This window comes from Arvicanthis niloticus, chromosome 23 (assembly GCF_011762505.2).
Source record: "Arvicanthis niloticus isolate mArvNil1 chromosome 23, mArvNil1.pat.X, whole genome shotgun sequence".
NCBI classification, from domain to species: Eukaryota; Metazoa; Chordata; class Mammalia; order Rodentia; family Muridae; genus Arvicanthis; species Arvicanthis niloticus.
Genome location: NC_133430.1, coordinates 32,732,184 through 32,757,846, shown reverse-complemented (window position 1 = coordinate 32,757,846; position 25,663 = coordinate 32,732,184). Strand labels below are relative to the sequence as shown.

The 25,663-nt window shown below is 36.3% G+C and overlaps 1 protein-coding gene across 5 annotated transcripts in view; it reads left to right on the top strand.

Moving 5' to 3' along the window:
- Positions 1-25,663, top strand: part of Rbm25 (RNA binding motif protein 25) — a 46,711-nt gene that overhangs the window by 16,127 nt on the left and 4,921 nt on the right. For all 5 annotated transcript variants that reach the window (XM_076921741.1, XM_076921738.1, XM_076921740.1 and 2 more), the window contains 12 exons: positions 1,914-2,071; positions 9,296-9,481; positions 10,188-10,241; positions 10,496-10,579; positions 13,896-14,176; positions 17,683-17,899; positions 18,008-18,097; positions 20,968-21,041; positions 21,789-21,939; positions 23,557-23,881; positions 24,260-24,534; positions 25,292-25,390. In XM_076921741.1, the coding sequence (XP_076777856.1) occupies positions 1,914-2,071; positions 9,296-9,481; positions 10,188-10,241; positions 10,496-10,579; positions 13,896-14,176; positions 17,683-17,899; positions 18,008-18,097; positions 20,968-21,041; positions 21,789-21,939; positions 23,557-23,881; positions 24,260-24,534; positions 25,292-25,390 (1,994 nt within the window). The remainder of the gene's footprint in view (positions 1-1,913; positions 2,072-9,295; positions 9,482-10,187; positions 10,242-10,495; positions 10,580-13,895; positions 14,177-17,682; positions 17,900-18,007; positions 18,098-20,967; positions 21,042-21,788; positions 21,940-23,556; positions 23,882-24,259; positions 24,535-25,291; positions 25,391-25,663) is intronic.

Genomic DNA, 25,663 nt, shown 5'->3' with positions numbered 1-25,663 from the left:
TGCCTATCTAAGCTGGAAGACGTCATGGCTCCCTTGGAACTGGAGTTAGAGCTGGTTTCCACCTGCCTTACAGTGTCCTGGGAATCTGTCTTCCATAAGAGTAGTATGTGTTCTTAACTGCTGTGCTCATCTCTCCAGGTCTCCCAACAGTTTTTTAGATTTTTAAGGTGGTTTTTTTGTCTGAAAGTAAGGCTGCTTGCATCCCAGATGCAATAATTAGAGCTCAGGAAGAGGGAAGGATAATTAGATGAACTTTTTTTTTGAGACATATTTATTTTTACTTTGTGTCTGTGAATGTGTGTCTTCATGCCTACATCTGTGCTTGTGCACCTCGTGTGTTCAGTTCTGCAGAGGCCAGAAGAAGGAGTTGCTTTCTCTAACTTGTGGGTGGTTGGAATAGAACCTGGGTCCCCTGTAAAAAACAAGTGCTCTTTAGTGTGAAGCCATCTTTTGCTGCTCTTTTGGCTGTGTATATTTAAGTATGGATGGTTGGTTTCTTGTGTCTTCTTCAAATAAATGTTCCTCGCTTTATTTAAGAGTCTCTTGCTGAACTTAGAGCTAGTAGATAGCAGTATACCTAGCCAACTTGGCCAGGGAGTGTTTGCTTCAGGAGGGATGGGATTATTAGGGGTTACCATGTTACTACTTGGGCCTTTATGTGGGTACTGTGGGTACTGTGGGTACTTGGAATCTTCTGGTCCTCACACTTTTATGGCAGGTGCTTCCCAACTACACATGTCCTATTAGTTTTGAAAGTAAACTACCTTTCATATTAGACAAACACTGCTAAATTCTCTGTTCTCTTTATCCTCTTGGTGCTATTAACTAAGTATACTCTTTCATATATGTGATATACCTAGTCCTGATTTAAAAATACCTTTATTATGGAAAAAATGGATACATATGTCAAATGTGATGGTGTGACAACTCCATGGTTACTACTCACAGCTTTAATAATTACCAGTTTATGGTCAGTTATCTTATGACCAGTACCCTACAGATATCCTTGTTTGTATTCCTTTATTCATCCATCTCTCCTTCTGTACTTCCCCCCCCCCCCATTTCTTTTCTCTTCCCTTCTCCCCCTCTTCACTCTTTTCTCGGTATAGCCCTGGTTGTCCTGTCCTCATTCTGTAGAACAGCCTGGCCTCTAACTCAGAGATCCTCTTGCCTGCCTCTGCCTCCTAAATGTTGAGATCAAAGGTGTATGCCACCATCCATGCCTGACTGTTTATGTTATTTTTAAGTACACCCCAAGCACTGGGATTTTTGTCTCTACCTATATTTTAGTATATACTCTGAAACATAAACATTTTATTTTGTCTTTTTTGGTGGGGGACAGCTGTAGGAAAAACACCCAAACATAATCATAGTACTTAAAAAATACTGCCTGTTTTTTCTAATTAAAAAAAAAAAAATAGCCATGTTATCCAGGAAATATTGAAATGTTTATTTTTTCTAAAAGTCAAATCATTTCATTTAGGATATATACTAGCTTTCTATAGTGGAATTCATTGGGGATTTATTCTGAGTTTAAAGCTATTCTAGTCATTTGCTTTTGGCTTTTGAGTACTGGGACTATAACTGTGTCTTGCCACAGCTCCAGCAAAAGTCTGCGTGGTTAATGCTGTATCCATCCTTTGACTGTTTTTTTTTTTTTTTTTAAACGTGTTATTATTTTTTAGCTCTGATTTGCTGGATTAATTTTTCCCTTTCCCCTGGCCTCTTTTTAAACTCCCTTTCCTCCGTTGGGTCATGGATGTTAAAATGAAACATTTAGAGGGTTTTAAGAGCAGGGTTGTGGTGATGATTTCAGTGTCCTCATAAGTTTTGTCTTTAATCATTTTGCTTTGCTGCATTTTTTCATGTTTTTATACCTTAATATTTTATAAATTCTTCTTATTTATTGTTAGCTTTTGGATTTTGTGAGTATAAAGAGCCTGAATCTACCCTCCGTGCTCTCAGATTATTGCATGACCTTCAGATTGGAGAGAAAAAGCTACTTGTTAAAGTTGATGCAAAGACAAAGGCACAGTTGGATGAATGGAAAGCAAAGAAAAAAGCTAATGGGGTATGTAATATCTTTTCTAATCTACGTGTGTTAATTCAGTGTAAATACTTCATATTGTAAGTCTAACATGGAGACTCACAAGATCATTATCATTGTAAAACATGCTTGTGGCTTATGCAGGAGTGTATTTTTATAGTTTGTAGTTAAGTGTTTTATCTACCCACAGTGGGTGGATGACTGTTGGTTTGCTTGTTCCAGGTTGGGATGAAGGTAGTAAGGGAGGCTGGACAAGGTTAACTTGCCAGAGAAAACACTTGTACAGACTATTCCAATCAGAGCTAATTCATTAAGGCAGCTTTGTAAGTAAGTATAAAATATATTTCAACCTACACAATGTTTATTAGTTACCCTCTCTTTTAGATGCACACAGATTGGATTCTGAAATGAATGAAAATAAGTCTTACTACTTCATGTATGAGTGACCTTATTCAGGATTTTTATTTTTCATTTTAATTCTGTTATTTTACATGAGGATAAAAGAGGTTTTTCTGTCTTGTGTGATAATGTATCTGCTGTCTCCTTCACAAAACAAAATCTTAAACCTGTATATATTATATTATGTTCATTTTTTTCTTTTGTTCCCCCCCAAAAAACCCCTCAAGTCTTTGTTCTTGTCTAGCTGTCATTATTTTTGAAGATAAATATAGACTTCTCTTCCCCTTTATAAAACCTTTGTGTATTACTTTAAAAAAAAAAAAAAAGAAAAAAAGAAAAATTTTAACCTTTTTTTCCCTTAAGTGTATGTGAGTACACTGCAGCTGTCTTCAGACACACCAGAAGAGGGCATCAGATTCCATTACAGATGTTTGTGAGCTACCATGTGGTTGCTGGGAATTGAACTCAGGACTCTTGAACAGTCAGTGCTCTTAACCACTGAGCCATCTCTAGCCCCTTAAAAAATTTTTTAAAAAACTTACATTTAACCAAAGTATAAAAGGAAGTTAAGTTTCATGATACCTTAAGTACTTTACTGTAGTCAGCCTACTCCCATGCTCTTCTGTGTAACTGAAAGTAGTTCTCTGTCCTCTCTGTCTTTTCTTCTAGTGCTAGGGCTCCTGTGTTACAGACAAGTATGTTACCACTGAGTCACATCCCTATCCCATGAGTATAGCTTTAATTGGAATATTTTTATTTCATAAAAACAAGATTAAGGCCAGCTACAATGGTACAGTTGCAGCACTTGGGAGGTAGGGCAGTGGGGGCCGAAGTTTAGGCTCATACAGTGAGTTTGAGGCCAGTCTGGGTGACATGAGACTTAAAACCAAAATGTATTATTTTAAAAACAGTTTTCCCCCTGCATAATTTTGTTTCCTTTGGATTTCTAGTATTTAGATAATATCACTGACACATACTACATATATTGTCAAGGACAAATCACTGTTGCTTATTTGTCAGATCTAGTCTTAGTGGTTTGGATTTTCTTACAGAGTGCCCTGTGTTGAGCAGAGTTTTTGTTGTATTACGTATCTCTTGTTTTAATTTGTTGGCTTTTTTTTTTTTTTCAGAGATTTATTTTTATTTATGTAATGTGTATGTAAGAGTGAGGATGTGTGCACCATGTACATGTATTTCCTGTGCAAACCATAGGAGGTTATTAGTTTCTTAGAACAAGCAGTTGTGAGCCACTGTGTGTGTTAAGGGAACTGAACTCATGTCCTCAAGTGCAGCGAGTGCTCTTAACTGCTGAGCTCTCTCTCCAGCTGCTGGTTTGGCTTTTTTGAGATAGGATCTCATGTAGCCCAGGTTGGCTTTTTACTAACTCTTCCCCCCACTGGAAGTGCTGGGATTAGTTAGATGTTATGTCATTCATTGGATCTTTAAAGACATTTGTTTTATTTATTTGTGTATGAAGGTGTTTGTGTAGGTTGTGAACGTGTCTATGTGGACACTAGAGGACAACTTATGGAAGTTCTCTTCTACCATGTGGGTCCCAGGGATCAAACTGAGGTCGTAAAGTGTGTGTCAGGGCCCCTTCACATATTGAGCCATCTGCTGGCACCAGTCCACAGACTTTATCATTATTTGATCTCTTTGCCTTATTGCCCATCCAAGCGCATCATTAAAATTTTGTCTATCTAATTATAATTAACATCTTGATTCACATAGCTATGATAAAACATCCTGGAGAGACACAACTACTTAGTCTAGATAGGGAACTAATGACAAACCAAAGTGTAAATGCCACAAAAGTTCAGCTGGCTAAGCCGATTAGTTTCATTGGTGATTCATACAGGAATGTGGGTGAGGAGTTACAGGAGCAGGTATGACTCAAAGAAGCCACAGCTCACAAAACTGGGAAACTTGGAACATACTGCACAGCCTATACGCAGTTTAACAGCTTAGAGAATGTCCTTTCCAAGTTACTGTCTAAACCTTGGCAGCTCAGCTGCTTTCTTCTGTCTGCTCTGAGTCTTTATTTATTTATTTATCTATTTATTTATTTATTTATTTATTTTTAGCTTTTCTCTGACAGACTTGTTTGCAGCTTTCTTCCATATGAGACGGTCTCAGCTTTTATTGTTTATTCTGTTAGGGGAATCTGATCAGTTACAGGGACTTTCTAAAGTTATGTTTAGTTGTTAACCTTGTTCAGAGAATTACAGGATGGAATGTTTCAGTTTGGAAAAACGTTCACAGAATAACCTGTATCATTAAATCCTGTCCTGAGCAACCCCCCCTCCCCCTTATTTGCTGTCTCTTACTCTCACAGCTCATCACCCTGTCTGATTCTGTTTGCCTCCCACATCCATGATTTTCAGTAGATACCCTCCCTATCACCTAGGAAAATAGCTTCTAAATTAATAATGATAGGAATATTTACTGAATAACAGTAGTAGCTTTGTTGTTAACTGTTAGTTTCTTCTGACTCTGAGGTAAAAGAAGGATCATAAGTCAGAGAAACAATAATTTGTATGAAATAATTGAGATATTTTTTTCTGATTTTTGAATTGTAAGGAAAGGTTTCTTGTCAACTAAATAACTTGATTGAAAATATTTAAGTCTATAGATTAATTTTTTTTCCCTCTTCAATGCTTTTTTTGACTGGTGTTTAGTAAAATTGTATTTCATTGGAACTATATCCAGTTTGATCTATCTAGTCCATGTTCTGCTTGTTGTCTGTCTACCCAGCAATAAGTCTATAGAGATAATTAATGTGATTGTTTCAAGCTGTGTTTGTTCACCATGTGTACAAGAATCGACCAGTGGCCTGGAAAGCTGGTTCAGTGGTTACTAGCACTGGCTACTCTTGGAAGAGACCCAAGTTTGATTACCAGCACATACATGGCAGCTTACAACTACCTATAACTTCAGTTCCATGGGATCCAACATCCTCTTTCGGCCTTGCCTCCATGGGCGGCAGGCATGCAAGTGGTATACATAACAGGCAGGCAAAACACCCATAGGAGTAAAAGAAAAATGAATAGGTGAGCTGGGGTTGGTGCATGCCTTTTCTCAGCATTTGAGAGGGAGAGACAGATTGATCTCTGAGGCTAGCCCTGTCTGTCTAAGTCAGGCTAGCCAGGACTACTAGCATGTGTCTTAGAAAGCAAAATAAAACAAAATAATGGGAATGAATTGGTAATTGTTGTAGTACAGATAATCTCTGAGAAGCCATGTTACATTAATTACAGTCTAATAGATAAAGGGCTTCAGGTGAATATCTTCATATAATTGCTTCCAAGTTCATTCAGTGAGTCAGTGTTTTCTGAAAGAACTGTGTTTGCTTTGAGTTTACCCCAAAACCACTTGTTTTTCAGATTATGAAAGTTAGTCTGGAGAATGTCTCTAGAAGCTTTATTTTCCTTCATTTGGATTTGGAGGTAGAAGTTGAAATTGGGAAATGGGAAATTGTTTGGAATTGTATAGTTTATGACTTTAGTAATCCAAAACATTTTTCTCCTTTCCTTCTGTGATCTTTTAACATATTTTTGTTTTACTGATAATTAGCAATCAGTTAAGAGACAGGCTCATAAGCTTTCTTTCTAAAAATGTGCATTTAGAGGCAGTCAGCAGTTTGAAAGCTAGAATTGAAATTTTTTAAAAATTTAAATCCTTCATGGTTATAATTGTATCAGATAGCTGTATTGATCCTTAAATTTCAGATTGTAGGGATGATAATTCAGGGTCTTCGGGTAATTTTTATATTAACAGGCCTTTGAATTTACAACTCCATTGCTATTCCTATGGTTAGAAACCTATGGAAAGTCTTCCAAGAGAAAAGAAATCAGGAGTGTAGGAAATGTCACACAGATCATATGTTTTTCTTCTGGATTTGATTTTTTTAAGACTGATTGACTGTGTAGTCCTGGTTGGCCTGGGACTCACAGGCCAGATCCACCTGCCTTTGCCTCCCAAGTGGTGGGATTAAAGGCCTTCAGCACCACACACAGTCCAGCAATTTGCCTTCTAGTGAATATTTTGATAGTGTAGAATTTAGATATCAAAGGTCAAGTTCCAAGGATCTGGGTTTGGTGCTGCATGGTTTCAGCACTTAAGAAGGTTAGAATGGTATAGGTTTCAGGACAGCTTGAGCTGCATGTTGCTGTTTATGTGAGCAAAAACAATAACACTTTAAACACTAAATTTGAATTGTCAATAGCCACGTTACTAGAGCATTTTCTTTCATACAAAACTTTTAGAAAGCCAAAGTCAAATCATTGAGGATTTTAGTGACAGGTGTATGAATTTGAGGACCTTATTTTACCAATTTAAAATACAGTCACCACAATTATAGTTTACTAATATTGTTCAATAAATAATTTTAATAGTTTAAATTACAGTCCTATATAAAGTATCTTGTCCTTATCTAAGATGCCAAGTAGAAAATTGGCAACAAGAAGATTGGATGAGGAGGCAGGTTTGAGAAAGTAAGAAACTCTTAAGAGTGGATGTTTATCTTTGACATACTTCTATTTCTTACTGAATGTTAATAAACATTTATGGTCAAAAACCGATTAAAAATTTGTGCTTCCGGGACCCCAGTGAAGGAGTTAGGGGAGGGAGTAAAGGAGCTGAATGGGTTTGCAGCCCTGCAGGAAGAACAGCAGTATCAACCAGCTAAGCCCCCCCAGAGCTCTCAAGGACCCAACCACCAACCAAAGAGTACACATGGAGGAGGGACCCATATTTCCAGCTGCCTGTGTAGCAGAGGATGGCCTTATCTGGCATCAATAGGAGAGCCCTTTGATCCTGTGAAGGTTTAATGTCCCAACGAGGGGAATGCTAGAATCGTGAGGCAGGAGTGGGTAGGTAGGTGGGTGAGCACCCTCATAGAAGCAGTGGGGAGGGAGGATGGGATATAGGGGGTTTTGGAGGGGAAACCAGGAAGGGGGATAGCCTTTGAAATGTAAATAAATAAAATAGCCAATAAAAAAATTGTGCTTTATGCTTTCTAACAGTATCAGAGTTTGCTCTGAATAAGAATTTATTTAAATGTTAATTTAAGGCTTATTGAATATGTATATGAAATTATTTCCTATGATAGAAACAAATTAATGATGGCTGTTATAAAATACCTGGTAAGTTATAATTGTTACTAAGTAATCACATATCATAAAATACAACTTTAGTAGAGTTTGAATGTGTTGAACCTGGCATTTATATAGAAGATTATAGTTCTTTTTCTCTTGGTATATTGAGGGTTTTATCCAGGATGACACCTGCTAGGCAAGGCCAGTGTATATCCCTGGTTCTGCAAGCATGATTTTTGTAATCTGCCGATGTATCAGTATATATTTACCAAGTAAAATGCTATTTTGGGACATATACATGTATAATTTTAGGTTAGATTAACTGGCTTTGTGGGTACAATTTTCTATGCCTTTTCCTTCTTTGTCATTCTTTATTTTTTCCCCATGTTTTGAGTAAAGAGCTGAGTTGAAAGTGAGGGGAAATCAAAAGTTTTCAGGTCATAATATGAATTTTATTTTTAGTTTTAACTATATGAATTCTATATTTGGAGACTCTAAAGTATGATTAGAAGCAGCAACACTGTGCTAGAAGACTGTGATTTTCTGAGAGAGAGATTTTCTTTTTGAGATAGGGTCCTCTTAGATAAGGAAATTTTGCCTAATAATTACCATCTTGCCTGAGGCTATTTTCATTTGTCACTACTGCTAGATTTTAGTGAAGGTTAAACTCTTTACCTTTCACTTGTGGTATTGCAGATTCATAGATTCATGCTAACTATTCTTTGAGGTTATTGTGTCTAGCTGGAAGGGAAGGTAAAGTCTCATGTAATCCCAGCTGCCCACAAATTTCAAATCCTGTCTCTGCCTCCCCAGTGCTGGGAATACAGACATCAACCACCATTGCCCAATCAGAAGGTTACACTTAAATAATAATAATTATTAAAGTCTAATAGTTCTTTAGAGAAAGTATAAACAAGTTGTATATCTCTGTATTTGATTGATTCTTGTGTTTGTTTTTTTGAGACAAGGTTTCTCTGTAGCCCTGGCTGTCCACAAACTCAAGAGATACCTTGGGTCTTTCTCCTGAGTGCTGGGATTAAAGGTGCACACCACCATTCCTGGCTAGATTTTGATGTGCAAGTCAGATGGAAAGAAGTTCATATGGTAGATGGTCGAGACATAGTTTCACTCTATAGCTCTCAGATTGTTCTGGAGATAATACATACACACACACCACACACACACCACACACACCACACATACCACACATACACATACACATACACACACACACACACACACACACACACACACACCTACCTACCTACCTGTCTTTGAACTCACAGAGATCCACTGGCCTCTGCATCTTCAATACTGAGATTAAAAGAGTTACCTTCATTCCTGGCCAGATATATGGTTATTATAAGCAGCTTTTGCTGCACATAGAAATTGTAAAAGCTGGACTGGTGAAATGGCTTATTAGGTAAAGGAACTTTGCTGCTAGGCCTGACCACCCAAGTTTGATTCCTGAGATTGATGTGGGGGAAGGAGTCCTCAAGTTTGTCTTCTTGACTTCTACATGTATGCTATAGCACACACATAGATACAAACATAGAAATAATGTTTTAAAAGATTAAAACACATATAGAAGCATATGTGGGGAAAGAAATCATCACTTGCAGCCTATAACCTTTCTTATGATTAGGTTTTGTAGATACAGTTATCTAGCATTTTCCTTGGTTACCTGCCCCCCCACCCCTTTTTTTTTTTTTGGAATAATGTTATTCTCCTGAAATTTGTGTTGGTTTTTAAGAACGTCAGACCAGAAACTGTCACTAATGATGATGAAGAAGCCTTAGATGAAGAAACAAAGCGAAGAGACCAGATGATTAAAGGGGCCATTGAAGTTTTAATCCGAGAATATTCCAGTGAGCTAAATGCCCCCTCACAGGAGTCTGACTCTCACCCCAGGAAGAAGAAAAAGGAAAAGAAGGAGGACGTATGTGTTCTAACAATATAGTAATTGATATAATTTATTCTTCTGGAAAAATACAGCGTTCCTTTAGAAACTCAGGGATTGTCTGTGTCATGAAAAATGTTGTAAAATACACATTCTTTATTAAGGGATAGTGAAAGTTCCATTTTGAGTTTCAGTGTCTTTTGGGCATTCTAGTTTTGTCATTGGCCAAATCTAACTGTATTACTGTAATTATTCATTATTTGGTCCCAAAAATGTCTCTACTTGAAGTGATTGGGAATACTTATTTAACGAGTTAGTCAGATATTAGGTAAAGTTGAAATTTTTCTTCCTCCATTGATATGGAAGGATAAAAGTAACTAATTGATAGTAACTAAGAGGATAAGTCACAGAAGTACTATTTTTTGGCAAGAATTATAGGCAAACCTTTTTGTAAGGGAGACAAATCTTATTTTGTGCATGCAAATACATATCAAGTGATAATTTCTTACATCTTAGAATTCCTTATCTAAGGAAACAGTCCTGGTACTCTTAAGAGTATTTTGGCTATTGAAAAGAAAGCATGTGATGGGTGATAGAGGGATTTAAAGTTAAATCATTTTCACTGTAATTTGAAATCAAGAAAATATCAGATGTAGTGTATTGTTTCCTGGATAAGTGTGTAGTCAGTTTAACTATAGCACAATGTGAGCTGTTTTTTAAAAAATCTTTGTGGGTTTCTCTGCAGATTTTCCGTAGATTTCCAGTGGCCCCATTGATCCCTTACCCACTCATCACCAAGGTTCGTTTGAACTGTAGGCTTTGATTTTTTTTTTTTATGTGTGCACTAATAACTGCCAGATATGTAATTTTTTTTATCATCATTATTATTATTATTACTATTACTATTATTATAAATTTACAACATTAGATTTTACTTCCAAGTTGGTGGTTTTTGCTTAAATGTGTTTGTAATACTTGCACAAAATACTGAATTGTGTCATTTTTCTTTTAATGTATATAAATCTCTATTCCTTTCTGTTCCCTTAATTTTAGGAGGATATAAATGCTATAGAAATGGAAGAAGACAAAAGAGACTTGATATCTCGAGAGATCAGCAAATTCAGAGACACACACAAGGTAGTATTCTTGTTTTTTTCACTTGATACCAATCTAGACTTTTTACAGAATCCAAAGCAAACAGACAAGAAAATCAACTTTGCATTTGAGTATAATTTATTATTGCCTTTAATAGGCTTAATTGATACTGAGGTAGAAACAGAAGACTAATACCATATTTAAAAGTGGTAATAGCTAATTTTTCTCAATCACTGACTACTACAGTCATCTCACTTTAATATAACAAAAGTTAATATATAGATTTCAACATAAACATCAAGGTCAGATTGAACTATATTCAGGGGGCAGCAGGATAACATACATACAGTTCAGTTTATTTTGTGGGCAGGTCTTTAATCTTAGGAAAAACTTTTTTTTAAAGAGCTGAGATTAAAATTTAAGATTTATATTTGTTTGGATTAAGCTTGAGTGGGGGAGATTTTAAAAAGTAGGCCAGTGATTACCAGACTTACCAAATTATAGATGCATGGAAGAACTGTAAATTCCCATAAAGCTAATCTATTCATTGACCCCCACCATTATGATAGAGATCATATGGTGACTAATGCAAGATGAAACTCTCAGCTTGGAAAGTAACAAGGAATAGGATGTAAGTATGAGCTTCTGTTTTTTATTATATTTATGGATGCCCCCTCAGAAAAATATGCAAAGGGGTAACTGGCTTGGAAATGGGTATTTGTATATAGTAAATCCCACTCACGAGTTTTGCCTATTTAAAGCTTCTCTCAATGACAGTGCATCTGTGAATGTTTGCTGGTATTGAAGGTGATGCTTTCGGATGGTGAAATGCAAAGTGCATGATGTATTTTGATGTTAGAGGTAATAAGTAAGATTATTGGTTCTGACTAGACTGAGAAGTATATAACTCAGTGGTGTTAAGTGTTCACTTTCTCTATATTGAATCTTAACTTTTTCTTACTGCTTTCAAAATCCCAAGTTGACAATTAATGCTGATTATCAGTGCTGCTGAACACTTAACGTCCAGATACCCAACCATAGCTCATATACAGTGCTTTTCCAGGAAGTAAATGTGTCTAAAAGCACAAATGTAACTCCCAGAATTTTGAGAGTTACAATGGTGGTCTGTGGAAAGTCGTAGAATATTCTGTGTATGTTCACTATTCCAATTAAAGGCCGAGTAAGCTTAAAAATGGTATACAGTTGTGTGTGTGGTTTACCCCCCCCTTCTGTTTTTATTTATTTGTTTTAAACCCTGTCATGTTATTGGTGAATTATAAGGAAATCAGGTTGGTAAAATACTTTAATTCACAAGGTACTACTTCAGCATTTTAGGGGTTTGTCAGGCATTTCACTGCCTTAGTGTTATTTTACTGATGGCAATATTCTGAATTTCCAAAATATGATTTAGAAATAAAAGAAATCAAAACAAAAAAATAAAAACCAGTTCTCTTTGGGTGGTGTGGTTAAGGGGCTATTTGAATTCTTAGCCATAAAACATGAGCTCAGTGAACCTTTGCATGTTTTGGTATGAGATTATTTAATAACAACAGACTGTCAGGGTATCAGCGTGGCAGGGGGCGTCCATTTACAGCACGGATGAGTCTGAAGAGAGAATAAGGTAAGATTTTTTATTTTTTTTAAATTCTTTCCTTTTCTCTTCATAACTTTGTTAATTAAGGAATCATTTCATTTCTTTAATCTTTCTTACAATATATGCATATATGCTTTATCTGCTTGTGTACATACACATATTATACATGTAATTAAGTTTTTAGAAGGCATTTAGTATGGACTAGATTTTTCTTAGTTTTGTGTACATAGAACAAGTATACTTAAAATGACTTCTGAAAGAAATTGTATTTACATCAGAGAAAGGGTAGCATATTAAACAACAGGAATAAAAAATTGAGGACTTGTACAAAAGAAATTTAAAAATCTGTAAGTATATATTATCTCTGAAATAATTTAAGTATATGACACTGAGGTAAGTTTTATGTAGTGTAGATTCATTTAAAAATACAAATTTTAAATTTCATTAGGAATGTTTCTGAAATGAGATTTTTCTCCCTGTAATAGCTTTCAGTTTCTGGCCTCTCTCTCCTTGTCTCCTGTCTTTCCTTTCTAATTTCAATGTATTCAGTATTGGCTTTGCCTGTATGCTAACTTAGGTCAGCAACTGAATATATTGATGCCTCATACACTAGCTTTTCTTTCATAATCCTCTCTCAGTTCTTTGGTCCGTGAGCAAGAAAAAAAGTATCTAACAGGTAAGACTGCTTTTTAAAGTTTTAAATGCTTTACATTACTGAGAAAAAGAAAAATGCACATTTTATTGTTGCAGTTTAAATTTCATTTCAGTGAAGTTAAACATGGAACTTCAGGGATAAATATGTTTTGTTTTTGTTTTACTTGTTTGGGGTTTTGTTGTGCTTTCTTTTTTCCTCATCTTAGTTTATATAGAAATCTTGTGGTACACTGGTAATCTTTCAGGATACACACTGGTCTAACTGTCTATTTGTGAACCGTGTACTTGCTCTTCCTCCCAGAAACATAGCTTGTAGGCAAGGTTAATCCAGTGTTGGCGATCCATGTCCTAGTACAACATCTGTAAGTTAATACAAGATCCTTGCAAGGGTGGATTTATCATTGTAAATATATCTATAATTGTTTTACAGGCATAATGGTGGGCATAACTATTCTGCTTTTAACTATTGTAAATTAAAATAACTGTAATAATGTATATGTTGTTTGAAGTGAGTGGTTTTCAGTTTCTGTATTTAGTGGAGTGTCCATCTTATAATGGTAGGAATAAGTATTTACATATTTAAGACAAAAGATCTTGGCTACATTCTACTTCTGTTTCTTTTGGAGGGTGGGTAACCTGGAGGGCAGAAGATTGTTATTGTGACTTGACTGTCTTCCACCTCTACTTTAAAACCCTCATCTAGTTACCTTCAATAGTGAGAAATCTAGGGTCATAAATACTTTCACTGTTCCTACTGACTTACAGACATTTATAATGGGCAGAATTAAGCTTTTTAGTTTAATTGTCTTTCTAGAAGTTACTAGGAATCACTACATGCTTCATGGTTATTTTAGATATTAGTCAGTAGCCTGCCATTCTTAACACACATTCTCCCGCCCCCCAAGATTGGAAATTTCTGGTTTGTGTAGAGTATTTGGTTTTGCACGAAATCTAGCTTTGTGATTATTTCTCTTTAATTTTTTTTTTTTTTTAAAGTCACAAATCCTGGTGGTTTGATGTTTTTCTTACCAGTATTGGGCATTGCGCCGGGGAAAGTCTAAATACTGGAGGCACAGAATTAACTCTAAAAGCACTTTTGTTGGTTTCTAGAAACTGGAAGAAGAGAAAGGCAAAAAAGAAAAAGAAAGACAGGAAATTGAGAAAGAACGGAGAGAAAGAGAGAGGGAACGTGAAAGGGAACGAGAAAGGCGAGAACGGGAACGAGAAAGGGAAAGAGAACGTGAACGAGAAAAGGAAAAAGAACGGGAGCGGGAACGAGAACGGGATAGGGATCGTGACCGCACAAAAGAGAGAGACCGAGACCGAGAGAGAGATCGAGACCGGGATCGAGAACGGAGCTCAGATCGGAACAAGGATCGAAGTCGATCAAGGTAAAGCTTCACACAGTTGTTTCTGATAGCGTCATTAAATTAAAAGATTTCCTCTGTGTAACTGTTGAATTTGAGTGTTAAAGCTTTCTGTAGCCTGGCTATATTGTACATACAATGACATTATTGATGAAAGTAACAATTTTTGATTTTGTTTTTTGAGACAGGTTTTTTTCTATGTAGCCTTGGTTGTTCTAGAACTAACTCTGTAGACAAGACTGGCCTCAAACTCAAGAGATATGCCTGCTTCTACCTCTTGAGTGCTGGGAGCAGAGGTTCTTGCCACCACTGCCACTACAAATGAAGTTGAGGCAAAGGGATGAATTCACAATCAGTGGTTAGATACTGAGTTCCAGGCTAACCAGATATGTAATGAGCTCTTCTCAAAAGCCATGATAGGGCTGGAGAGATACATAGGCAGTTAAGAGCACTTCCTACTCTTCTAGGATCAGCATCCAGGACCAGTATGATGACTCCCTGCTATAGTTCCCTGGAGATCTAGTACATGGAGCACGTATACACAGGCAGGCAAATCACTCACACACATAGAATAATAATGTGCTGGATATGGTGGCACACACATTTAATCCCAGTACACAAGAGCCAGAATCTCTGAATTCCGAGAGAGCCTAGTGGAAACATTTTCTTGAAATACAAAATAAACAAAAAAGATGTGTGTTTTTAATTTTCAGTTCTGAGGATAGGTGGAACCAGTTATTGGTGGTGAGAAAAACCATGTATTTTTCTTTTTTGTAGTTACTTTCTATCTCGGGCTAGTTTTTGTGAGCCTAGAACCAGTTACTCCTTCAGTGTTAGGGCTGGCAGTTTCATTATTTTCTTAAATTGGTAGGCTATTTTTCTAATTGCACTGAGACTTTGTACCAATATTTTTCAAAAGTGTATGTGTGGCTGTCTCCCTGAGCCCTTCTGTTTGTCTGGACTTGTACTAATTTTACCTTTTTAGAGGTATTGTTATTGTAAATTTTTTTGGTAATTTATTTGTAATAATAAGTAAAAACCAGAAAAGAACAGTGATTGAAAAGATAGAAAAATTCATCAAAATTCTTGACTTGTTGCAATGTAGCTTGATGGGATAAAACTATCTTGGGGATGAACAAGTTTATATCAGTTTAGTGTTCTGTATAACAACGGTTGATCATACACAGAAGCCAGAGCAGTAGTCTGAGGCAGTTGGTGAAGCAGAAACTATGGCCAAATGTATTGTATAACATAGGACCACCTGCTCAGAGATGGTGCTTCCTACCCCACAGTGAGCTGGGTCCTTTCACACCAGTCTTTAGTCATGACAATCTCTGCGTGCAGACTTGCCAATCTGATGGAGGCATTTTTCTCAATATTCCCAGATATGTGTAGATTTGTGTCATGTTGACAAAAAAGCAACCATCGTTATACCTGCACCATGTTGATGGAATTGCATGCTGAGTATATATTATCTCCTCTCTTTCTCCCTTTTTGATATAGTCCTTGTGAGAATTTGGCATTCTATGAAATCAAACAATTCGTTTTTAAAAGGTATCCTTCAAAGCTAGGCCTGGTGGCGCACACCTTTAGTCCCAGCACTTTGGAGGTAGAAGCAGCCAGATCTCTGAGTTAAAACCCTGGTGTCTAGCAAGTTCTAGGACAATTGAGACTGTGCATAAATGAGACCCTGTCTCATAAAAATGTGGACAAGTACAAATGTCCATCATAGCATGTTGTCTCATATACCCACATGGATTTTTTTTATCATTAGGCTAACATTATGCTATACTTGTAAGTGTATTTTTTTCTTAAATATTCATTTTTAATTGTGTATGTGTTTGTATGCATGCAAGTAGAGTACCCTCAGAGGCTAGACGGGGTGGATTTCCTGGAACTGAAATTTTAGGCAATTGTATGTTATCTGATGTGGGTACCATTAACCAAACTCTGGTCCTCTGCAAGTAGTAAGTATTCTTAACTGCAGAACAATCTCTAGTTCTTGTAGTGTAGTTTTATTCTAAATTAAATATTCAACTTGTTGATGTGTATTTAGTGAGGAGGGGTGTCTGGGTTTTATGTAGTCTAGGTGGGCCTTGAACTCCTGATTCTCTTACCTCAGCCTCATGAATAGCTGTGGTTATAGGTATTGAGCTACCTATAATTTTTTTGTTTTTAAACTTCTTCTTTATAAGGTTTACCTACTGTATATTTCCTAGAGGTTGCAAAGTTAGGGAATGTGCTAAGATCATACCAAGACAAGAACAAATTGCTGGTATCAGAAATTTTGATTGCTGTTGATGCAGATAACATGCCAAAATTCTCTATTTTCCAAAATGTTTGCCAGAATCATATTCCTCAATATATAGTGAGGTAAAGTAAACAACAACAAAAATTTCTGTGGCAGTTTTAAGTTTCCCAGGCTGTTGCTGGTGGTCTCTCTGTTTCTGTCTGTCTGTCTGTGTCTGTCTGCCTGCCCTTCCCTCCCTCCCCCTCCTCTCTGCGCGCGCGCGTGTGTGCGTGTGTGTGTGTGTGTGTGTGTGTGTGTGTTTGCATGCATGCCTGTATATTTAGCCTTGAAATTTTTCCTCTCAAATACTGTAATAACAGTCATTCACCACTCCATTCTTGCCTGGCTCTAGATTGCCCCCTCCCTTTAAAGATTTATTTTTATGTGCATTGATTTTATAGATAGATAGATAGATAGATAGATAGATAGATAGATAGATAGATAGGTAGGTAGATAGATAGATAGAGTGAGTGAGTGAGTGAGTGAGTGAGTGAGTCTATCTGTGCAAGGGTGCTATATGCTCTGGAATGGGAGTTAATAGACAGCTGTGGGCTGCCATGAATGTGATGGGATTTGAACCTGTTTCTTCTGGAGGAGCAGCCAGTGCTCTAACCTGACAAGCTATTTCTCCAGCCCTGTTAGAGTGTCTTTTTAACATGTTTTCTTAGTCTTTTATTATGTCATTTGGGAAAGAGCATCCTTTTTTTTTTTAAAGGCAAGTTCTCTCTAGAGACCTGTAGAAGACCAGAATGATCTCAAATGCACAGAGGTCAGCTTGCCATTGCTTCCCAGACATTTGGGATTAAAATTGTTTGCCACCATGCCTGACAATAGTCTTTTGTATAAAATTGTGTATTTCAGTCTATGATTAGTCACAGTAATTTTTCAGTCTTTTATGTAATCTTGCATTGTGCTTTATGTTTATTTTTTTGTAATGTGTATAATTGCTAGCATTGACTTCAGAATACAGTTAGAACTTGTAGTTAGAATTAAAATCTGTGGCTTTTTGTTTAATTTCTACATTGGGATTAAAAGCAGGGCCTGTTCACTTTAGAAAAAATGCCTTAGTTGAATTTTACTTTTGATTCCCTAGTCTGTCTCCCTTTGAGTATAGAGAAACGAACACTAAATTTTGACTTGTTTATACCTTGATTTACCATACACATTACAGTTTCATTTGGTTCCTAAAGAAAAAGAATAGAATGCTATAAAATACATATTTAATGTTCTGTTTCCATAGAGAAAAGAGCAGAGACCGTGAAAGGGAACGGGAGCGGGAAAGAGAGAGAGAACGAGAACGGGAACGAGAACGAGAGCGAGAGAGAGAACGTGAGAGAGAACGGGAGCGTGAAAGAGAGAAAGACAAGAAAAGAGACAGAGAAGAGGATGAAGAAGATGCATATGAACGAAGAAAACTTGAACGAAAACTGCGAGAGAAAGAGGCTGCTTATCAAGAGGTAAACTGAGGAGATGCTCTTTCTGGAAGCATAGTTCACTTAGCATGGCAAGGCACGGTTTACAGAGTCCTATGTTGCATTTTAAATTTCTGAAACTTTTTTTTTTAGCGTCTTAAGAATTGGGAAATCAGAGAACGAAAGAAAACTAGGGAATATGAGAAGGAGGCAGAAAGAGAAGAGGAAAGAAGAAGAGAAATGGTAAGCTTTTAGGTTTAAAAGTGGGTATTGTCAAGTCAGAAACACTCAGTTTTACTGTCACAGAAAACTTGATAAATGTAATATGTCAGCTTCTCATGTGTGTGTGGGTTTTTTTTTTTTTTTTTTTTTTTTTGCCATGGTCTTACTATGTAGCTCAGACTGTCCTGGAATCACCAATGTAGACCAGGCTAGTCTTGAACTCATAGCCATGGTCTGGATTTCTTATTCCAAATAACTTTGAGATAGATGCAGTACATATCTCTTCCTAATTTTCAAATACTTGCTGTCCATTAATGAATGCTTGCATGGTGTCAATCTACCCTAGTGAGTTATAGAAACTTAGAATTAATGTGACATCATTTGGTTAAGATTCTCAAAACTTGTTGAGCTGGGCAAGTTTTCTGCAGCTACAACTAAGTTCAGTCCCCACTCTTAAGTTCTGAGTTAAGTCAACCAATTACTTGATTGACACCCTCAAGTTCTACCCTGACTTCCACATGTGTCTTGTGATATCCATAGGCACATAAACAAATAAATGAAATACCATAAAGTTTTTTTTTTTAAATAGCTATGGAAATTTGTTTAATTAGACAGTATAGTTGTTTGGTTTGTTGGAAGTTGTTCTGTTGCATGTAGCAATTGTTTTTTTAGTTTTCAGTCTTTGGGGTTTTTGAGAGAGGGTTTTTTTGTGTAGCGCCTGGAACTCTGTAGACCAGGAATGCCTTGAACTCACAGAGATCTACCTGTCCATATGACCCATTGAGATTAAAGGTGTGCACCATTACCCCTTGGTTTGTTTTTGGTTTTAAGATTTATTCATTTTTATTTTATATGCTTGATGTATTGACTGCATATATTTATGTGTTAGGAAGGGCAGATCCTATGGGACTGGAATTAGAGACAGTTGTGCACTGCCATATAGGAGCTAGGAATTGAACCTGGGTCCTGGAGGAACAGCCAGTGCTCTTAACTGCTGAGCCATTTTTTTTTCCCCAGCCCTTCTTGACAGTGTTGTAAGCAGAAGTATATTTAGCATTCACCAAGTAGTCTTTTTATGCATTTATATTCTCTTCACATAGTAACAAAATTAGATTTGTGTTTTACTTATACTGATAACTGTAAGCATGAACCAGTTGGCATAGTTTTAAGCGTAGGGATAAAAATTGCTTCAGTAGTATGTACTATGTCTTCTGTAGAGCCCTGTGTGTGGCTTATGTCTTTAATCCTAGCACTCCCAGCAGAAGAAGCAGGCAGATCCAGTTTGACGCCAGCCTAATACAATGAGATCCTGTCTCAAGAAAACAAATAAATAACAAAAAAGTGTGTTGTGTCTTTATCAGACTGTAAAGTTTACTTTATCTTTAGTTAGTAGATTATCCATTCTAAACACTTCTTCAAGATGAAAACAAAGTGAGACATTAGTAATTTTTAGATGTAAACAAAGGATGCATTATCTAGTACATATAACAACTAGATAATGTGTTCTCTGAATCATAGATCTTTCTTGTCAATAGAATTCTTTAAAATAGTTTTATTTGAATAAATTATTGTAGGATAAAAGCATCTATTTTGGGTTGTTTTTTTCTCCTGTAACAGGAAAAGTAAGATATGTTCGGTACAAGTTTCCCAGTACAAGTACAAGTTAAAGTTTCCCAGAGTAATAAATGCCTTGGTTAGTGTGTACATAGCCTTACCTCTATATTTATTTATACTTTGAACATTGAAGATAAATAGAATACTCAACAAACATTTCATTTATTTGAGTGCTTATCATATCCCAGCTTAGTGCCTTAGGATGGGCCATAGAAAATTGGTTGATCATAATTTTGAAACATGAACAATACAAGCAATTAGTGTAAAGAAATGTGTGAATGTATGATATGGTAGAGTTATATTCACAATGTTTTGAAAATATTACATAAGAATATTTGTTGTGCTTTAGTGAGCAATTCCAAAGGAGTAGATAGAAGATTCCTTTGGATGTCTGTTACAAGTCTTTATATTGACGGAGCTGAAATGTGTTAAAAGGTTGTAAGTCAGAAACCATTATCTGCTTTACATATAGATATGAAATCTATTTAATGTGTTTAGATACAAGCCATAAAAAATTAGACAAAGTTTTTTAAATATACCAGGTTGATCTGAAATTCCAACTTATATCCTCGAGGTTTATTTTATTTTATTTATTTTATTTTTATTTTTTTTATTTTTTATTTTTTAATTTTTTTTTTATTTTTGGTTTTTCGAGACAGGGTTTCTCTGTAGTCCTGGCTGTTCTGGAGCTTACTCTGTAGACCAGGCTGGCCTCAAACTCAGAAATCCGCCTGCCTCTGCCTCCCAAGTGCTGGGATTAAAGGCGTGCGCCACCATCGCCCCATCTTCGAGGTTTATTAACCATTAACTTAAAGTAGATAGAATTCTGGATAGAGAGGATAGTTTTTCACAAGTGGTAGCTTTACCTTTATAATATATAAACATTATTTAAATCTAAATCCTGTCTATTTCTTAAATTTAATATAGTCTACCCAATGAACATTAAGTTGCTTTTGTCTACTCTGTACATTTAATAAGGTAACATTGTTTTGTTTCCTAATGTGTGTGATTATTATTGGAAAAGAATGTATTTTGGGGATTAGTTCAGGGATATTTGTTTAGCATACTGTTATGTGGATGTTTTTCATGTCTCAGTTATGTCCTAAAGCTGACCTGTTTAAAAGTTTTATATGATGCCCATTTCATATATGAAGTAATGAAAAGTGTAAAATTTTAAGTTCTATGCATATGGAGAAAAGTACTTTCCTAAGAAAGGGGAAGGAAGTAATTTGACTCTTACCTAAGGTTTATATATGCTGTCCTTCATTTCTGCAAAGGCTAAAGAGGCTAAACGACTAAAAGAATTCCTAGAAGATTATGATGATGATAGAGATGACCCCAAGTACTACAGGTAAGTAAGTGTGAATGGCGGGCTGTTTGTGAATGTGAGAATATCAGCTGTGCTTAGCTATTAGAATCAATAATTTAAAGGGTCTTTAGAGGGGAGCCCATGATGGAGGGTCATTTTATAGCAAGTTACACCTTTTAACTATTTAGAATGCTCAGGAATTTGTCTTCAATGTTTTCATAAGTGTTCCATCTGATCGTCTTCTATCAACTCTATATTGATAAATAAATGTGAACTTATGAACTGAGTCACTTTTTTTTTTTTTTTTTTTTTTTGTACTGGGTGATCTGTTTTACTGTATAATTCAGACCTTTGATTGCTGGGATTAATGAAAGTCATGCACATCACAGCCAGTTGTTTAGGTAGGAAAGTCAACTTCACACAATGTTAAGCATTCATTCTGTATTGTCTTAGTTACACCTTTATCCCCTAAAGTCTATTAGCAGTTTGTGTATAGTCTTCATACTTTACATCTGAAAAAAATACAAATTAAGTGTTGAGTCTTCAGTTTGTAACAGGCACAAAACAGCTCTCTTCCCCTTGAAAGTTATCTTTGGGCTTTTTTAGACACATTAGCATGATTTTTCAGAATAAAATAACACCTCTGGGCTTACTTGTTACACACTGTCTTGGATGTTCAACTGAGTTTTAGCATTTATTTGATTTCTAGATTGAGGAAAGGCTGTTTTGTGGACAATCTGTGTACGAGGCAATGATTTGATCATTAACTCCATCCTATTAACTTTACAGGGGTAGCGCTCTTCAGAAACGGTTGCGTGATAGGGAAAAAGAAATGGAAGCTGATGAACGAGACAGGAAGAGAGAGAAGGAAGAACTTGAGGAAATCAGGCAGCGCTTACTGGCAGAAGGGCATCCAGATCCGGATGCAGAGCTCCAGAGGGTGAGCTACTATAACATTTGAAATTGTTTAGTTTTAAATTACTTTATCATTTAAAAGTCAGCTTTGATACTTAGTTTGTAGATACTGAATAATGCTATTGTTTAGAAGATTATTAGTATTTGTTATTTTTAGTACAGAAATCATCAATCTTAAGTGAACTCACAACTTTATATATGTATGTTTGGGGAACACTTCAGTGGTGGTGTATATGTATAAGCCAGAAGGGTCTCAGGTAGTGACGAATTCCACAGAAGCAGTTCACTGTGTTTTGAGATGGAATTTTTTCATGTTACACTGGCAGGCTAGGGATTTGCCTGTCACCACATTGCTCCAGTTGTCATTACATAAGCATGTATTGTGTTGAGTAGTGTAGTAGGCACTAGAAATCAAGTGCATGTCCTCAGGTTTGCATAGCTGTCATTAAATCAACTGACCTATTTCTCAGCACCTTGAATCCATACCTCATTTGTAAATGTCTTACACATTAAATAAGTCTTTAATTATTGGTGACAATCTTTTAATACAATTTAGACAGAAAGCTGTATTTACAATTTGATTTGATTTGTAGTATCTGTTATTTGAAATACTTTTTGGTTTTTTGAGACAGGGTTTCTCTGTGTAGCCCTGGGTGTCCTGGAACTCACTCTGTATAGACCAGGCTGGCCTCTATACTTTCTTATTAAAAGATGCTTTCATTTCCTATCATGTCATTTTAAAAAATATTTGTTATTTCTTTTTTTTAATTTTTAAAATTTTTTTTATGGGTACGAGTTTGCTTACGTGTAAATATATGTACCACAGTTGTGCTTGGTACCCTCAAAGGTCAGATCTTCTGAAACTGGTGTGACAGATGGTCTGGGAACTATACCTGGGTTCTCTTTAAGAACAGCAAATGAGGGGCTGGAGGGATGGCTCAGTGGTTCAGAGCACTGACTGCTTGTTCTTCCAGAGGTCCTGAGTTCAATTCCCAGCAATAACACGGTTGCTCACAACCATCTGTAATGGGATCTGATGCCCTCTTCTGGTGTGTTCGTACACAGCTACTGTGTGTGTGTAAAATCAAATAAAGCTTTTAAAAAAGAGAGAGAACAGCAAATGTTCTTTATCAGTAAACTGTCTTTTTAACCCACTAGCTTGTCACGTATAAGCAGAATAGATTATACAGTGCTCTTATTTTTGCATTTAAGAAGTGTCGTTTTAAACACACTTTCAGTTCTTCTGTCTTGTATGAAGATTTCATATTTTTACATGTTATATGCCTCAACAAAAATAAGCCACGTCTTTTCATGTTCCTTTTTGTTATTGTTTACTGAGTGTTGAATCCCCTGGGACTGGACTTACAGACAATTGTCAGCTGTAGGTATGTGGGTTCAAGTCCTTTGGCAAAGCAAACACTGCTTTAACCTCTGAATCACCTCCCTTATTCCTAGTGCTTAGTTCTTAATTTTATATAGGGTTGAGGAGGTAGGATTGAGCCCAATGGTCAAGTTAATCAACTGCTTTACATAAGATGTATATGAAGCAAGCCCAACAGTGATGGGGCATACTATAAAGGAAAGGGAAGAATTACAGTAGTCGTCTTTTTTAAAGCTAACCAATAGTGGTTTTTGGCTGCAGATGGAACAAGAGGCTGAGAGGCGCAGGCAACCTCAAATAAAGCAAGAGCCAGAATCAGAGGAGGAAGAAGAGGAAAAGCAAGAAAAAGAAGAAAAACGAGAGGAGCCTGTGGAAGAGGAAGAAGAACCAGAGCAAAAGCCTTGTCTCAAACCAACTTTGAGACCCATCAGCTCTGCTCCTTCTGTGTCCTCTGCCAGTGGCAATGCAACACCCAACACTCCCGGGGATGAGTCTCCTTGTGGTATTATTATTCCTCATGAAAACTCACCAGATCAACAGCAGCCTGAGGAGCATAGGCCAAAAATAGGATTAAGTCTTAAATTGGGTATGTCAGTGTTGCCCTTTCTTTTTCTGTCCCCCCATGTCCCAATAAGTTCCACTATAAGGACAAAACAATCCGTATACATACATAGTTTCATGGTAGGTAGATAGCAAAGTGTTCACCAATGCCTTTCTAGCTCACGATTGTTTTCATAGTTCTACTAGTGCTCCTATATCTCCAGCTGACTCCAGTTCTGAGAAGAAGTGAAAAGTTAAATTTTCTAGCACTTGTGAGTAGAGAGTTACTACTTTTTTTTTTTTTACAGTTGGGATCTTTCTCAGAGAATTGTCAAAATATGTTGCACTTTTTGAGGGATGGTGGGTTGTAAGATTTAGCATTTGAAAATGATTTTTTCATACTAAGATGTGTTTTTAACTATAGGTGCTTCCAATAGTCCTGGCCAACCTAATTCAGTGAAGAGAAAGAAACTGCCTGTAGATAGTGTCTTTAATAAATTCGAGGATGAAGACAGTGATGATGTGCCCAGAAAAAGGAAACTGGTTCCCCTGGATTATGGTGAAGATGATAAAAATGCCACCAAAGGCACTGTAAACACTGAAGAAAAGCGCAAACACATTAAGAGTCTCATTGAGAAAATTCCCACAGCCAAACCCGAGCTCTTTGCTTATCCTTTGGATTGGTCTATTGTGGATTCTGTGAGTAGCACACTGCATGTCAGATTGTCTCCGTCTCCAGTGGAACAGTCAGTCTTACTTGATATTAGCAGTGGCAAATAAGATGTGCTTGTTCATTACACAGAATAATAAAAGCAAAAACACTATGTAGTTGAAATTAGAAAAATGATTAGCTTTATATATTCTTTTGCAATGTGTAAATTCGTTTTTCTTGCATTCTGTCCTTCATTATCTAATACTACCTTTTAAAATTTTTCTTAACTGTTCCCTACACTGTACAACCTAATAGTCTTTACACACACAATAAGCTAAGTGACATATGAGGAAGAAATGTGAAATTTTTTCTTTCTGAATTTCTGTGACCACACTTAATATGTCATGGCTAAGTTAATCCATTTTCCTGAAAGTTTCATGATTTCTTTATACAGTTTTTAAATGTGTCCCATACTTTTATTATTCATTCATCTGCTGATGGATATCTTGGTTCATCCTTCTTTCTGTAGTAAATAGAGCAGTAAAACCATGGAAGTTCAAGTGCTTGTTTGGTAGAATATAGGCATAGAATATTGTATCGTATGGCAATTCTGTTGATTTATTTATTTATTTATTTTTTGAGCAGTTTCTCAAAATGTAGCTTTCCTGGAACTCAGAGGTCTGCTGGTCTCTGTCTTTTGAGTGCTGTATTGAAAGTCTGTGCACCCTACACATATTTTAGTCTTAAAATTAATGAATTGTGTGTGACTATTCTTTCGTTCTTCAACTAGGCTTTGTTTTGCAGATACTGATGGAACGCAGAATCCGACCATGGATCAATAAGAAAATCATAGAATACATAGGTGAAGAAGAAGCTACATTAGTTGATTTTGTTTGTTCTAAGGTTGGTCTTTTTCCTCCTCCATCTACACAAAACTTAGTTCAGATACTTCCTAAAATAAAAAATTCGAGTACTTAATAATTCAATTGTAATTAAATGACCTGATATTTGAAGTAAACATCCTATCTCAATGTCAGACTTATCATACCACAGCTTTGATTCATAGTCAGGGAGGACAGAATTTTTGTCTGTTGTCATTTAAGTTTTCTCTCCTTTTCTATTGCAAATGCCATGCTACCTTTCTGTCTAGGATTTGAATTTTGCAGAGAAGGAAAT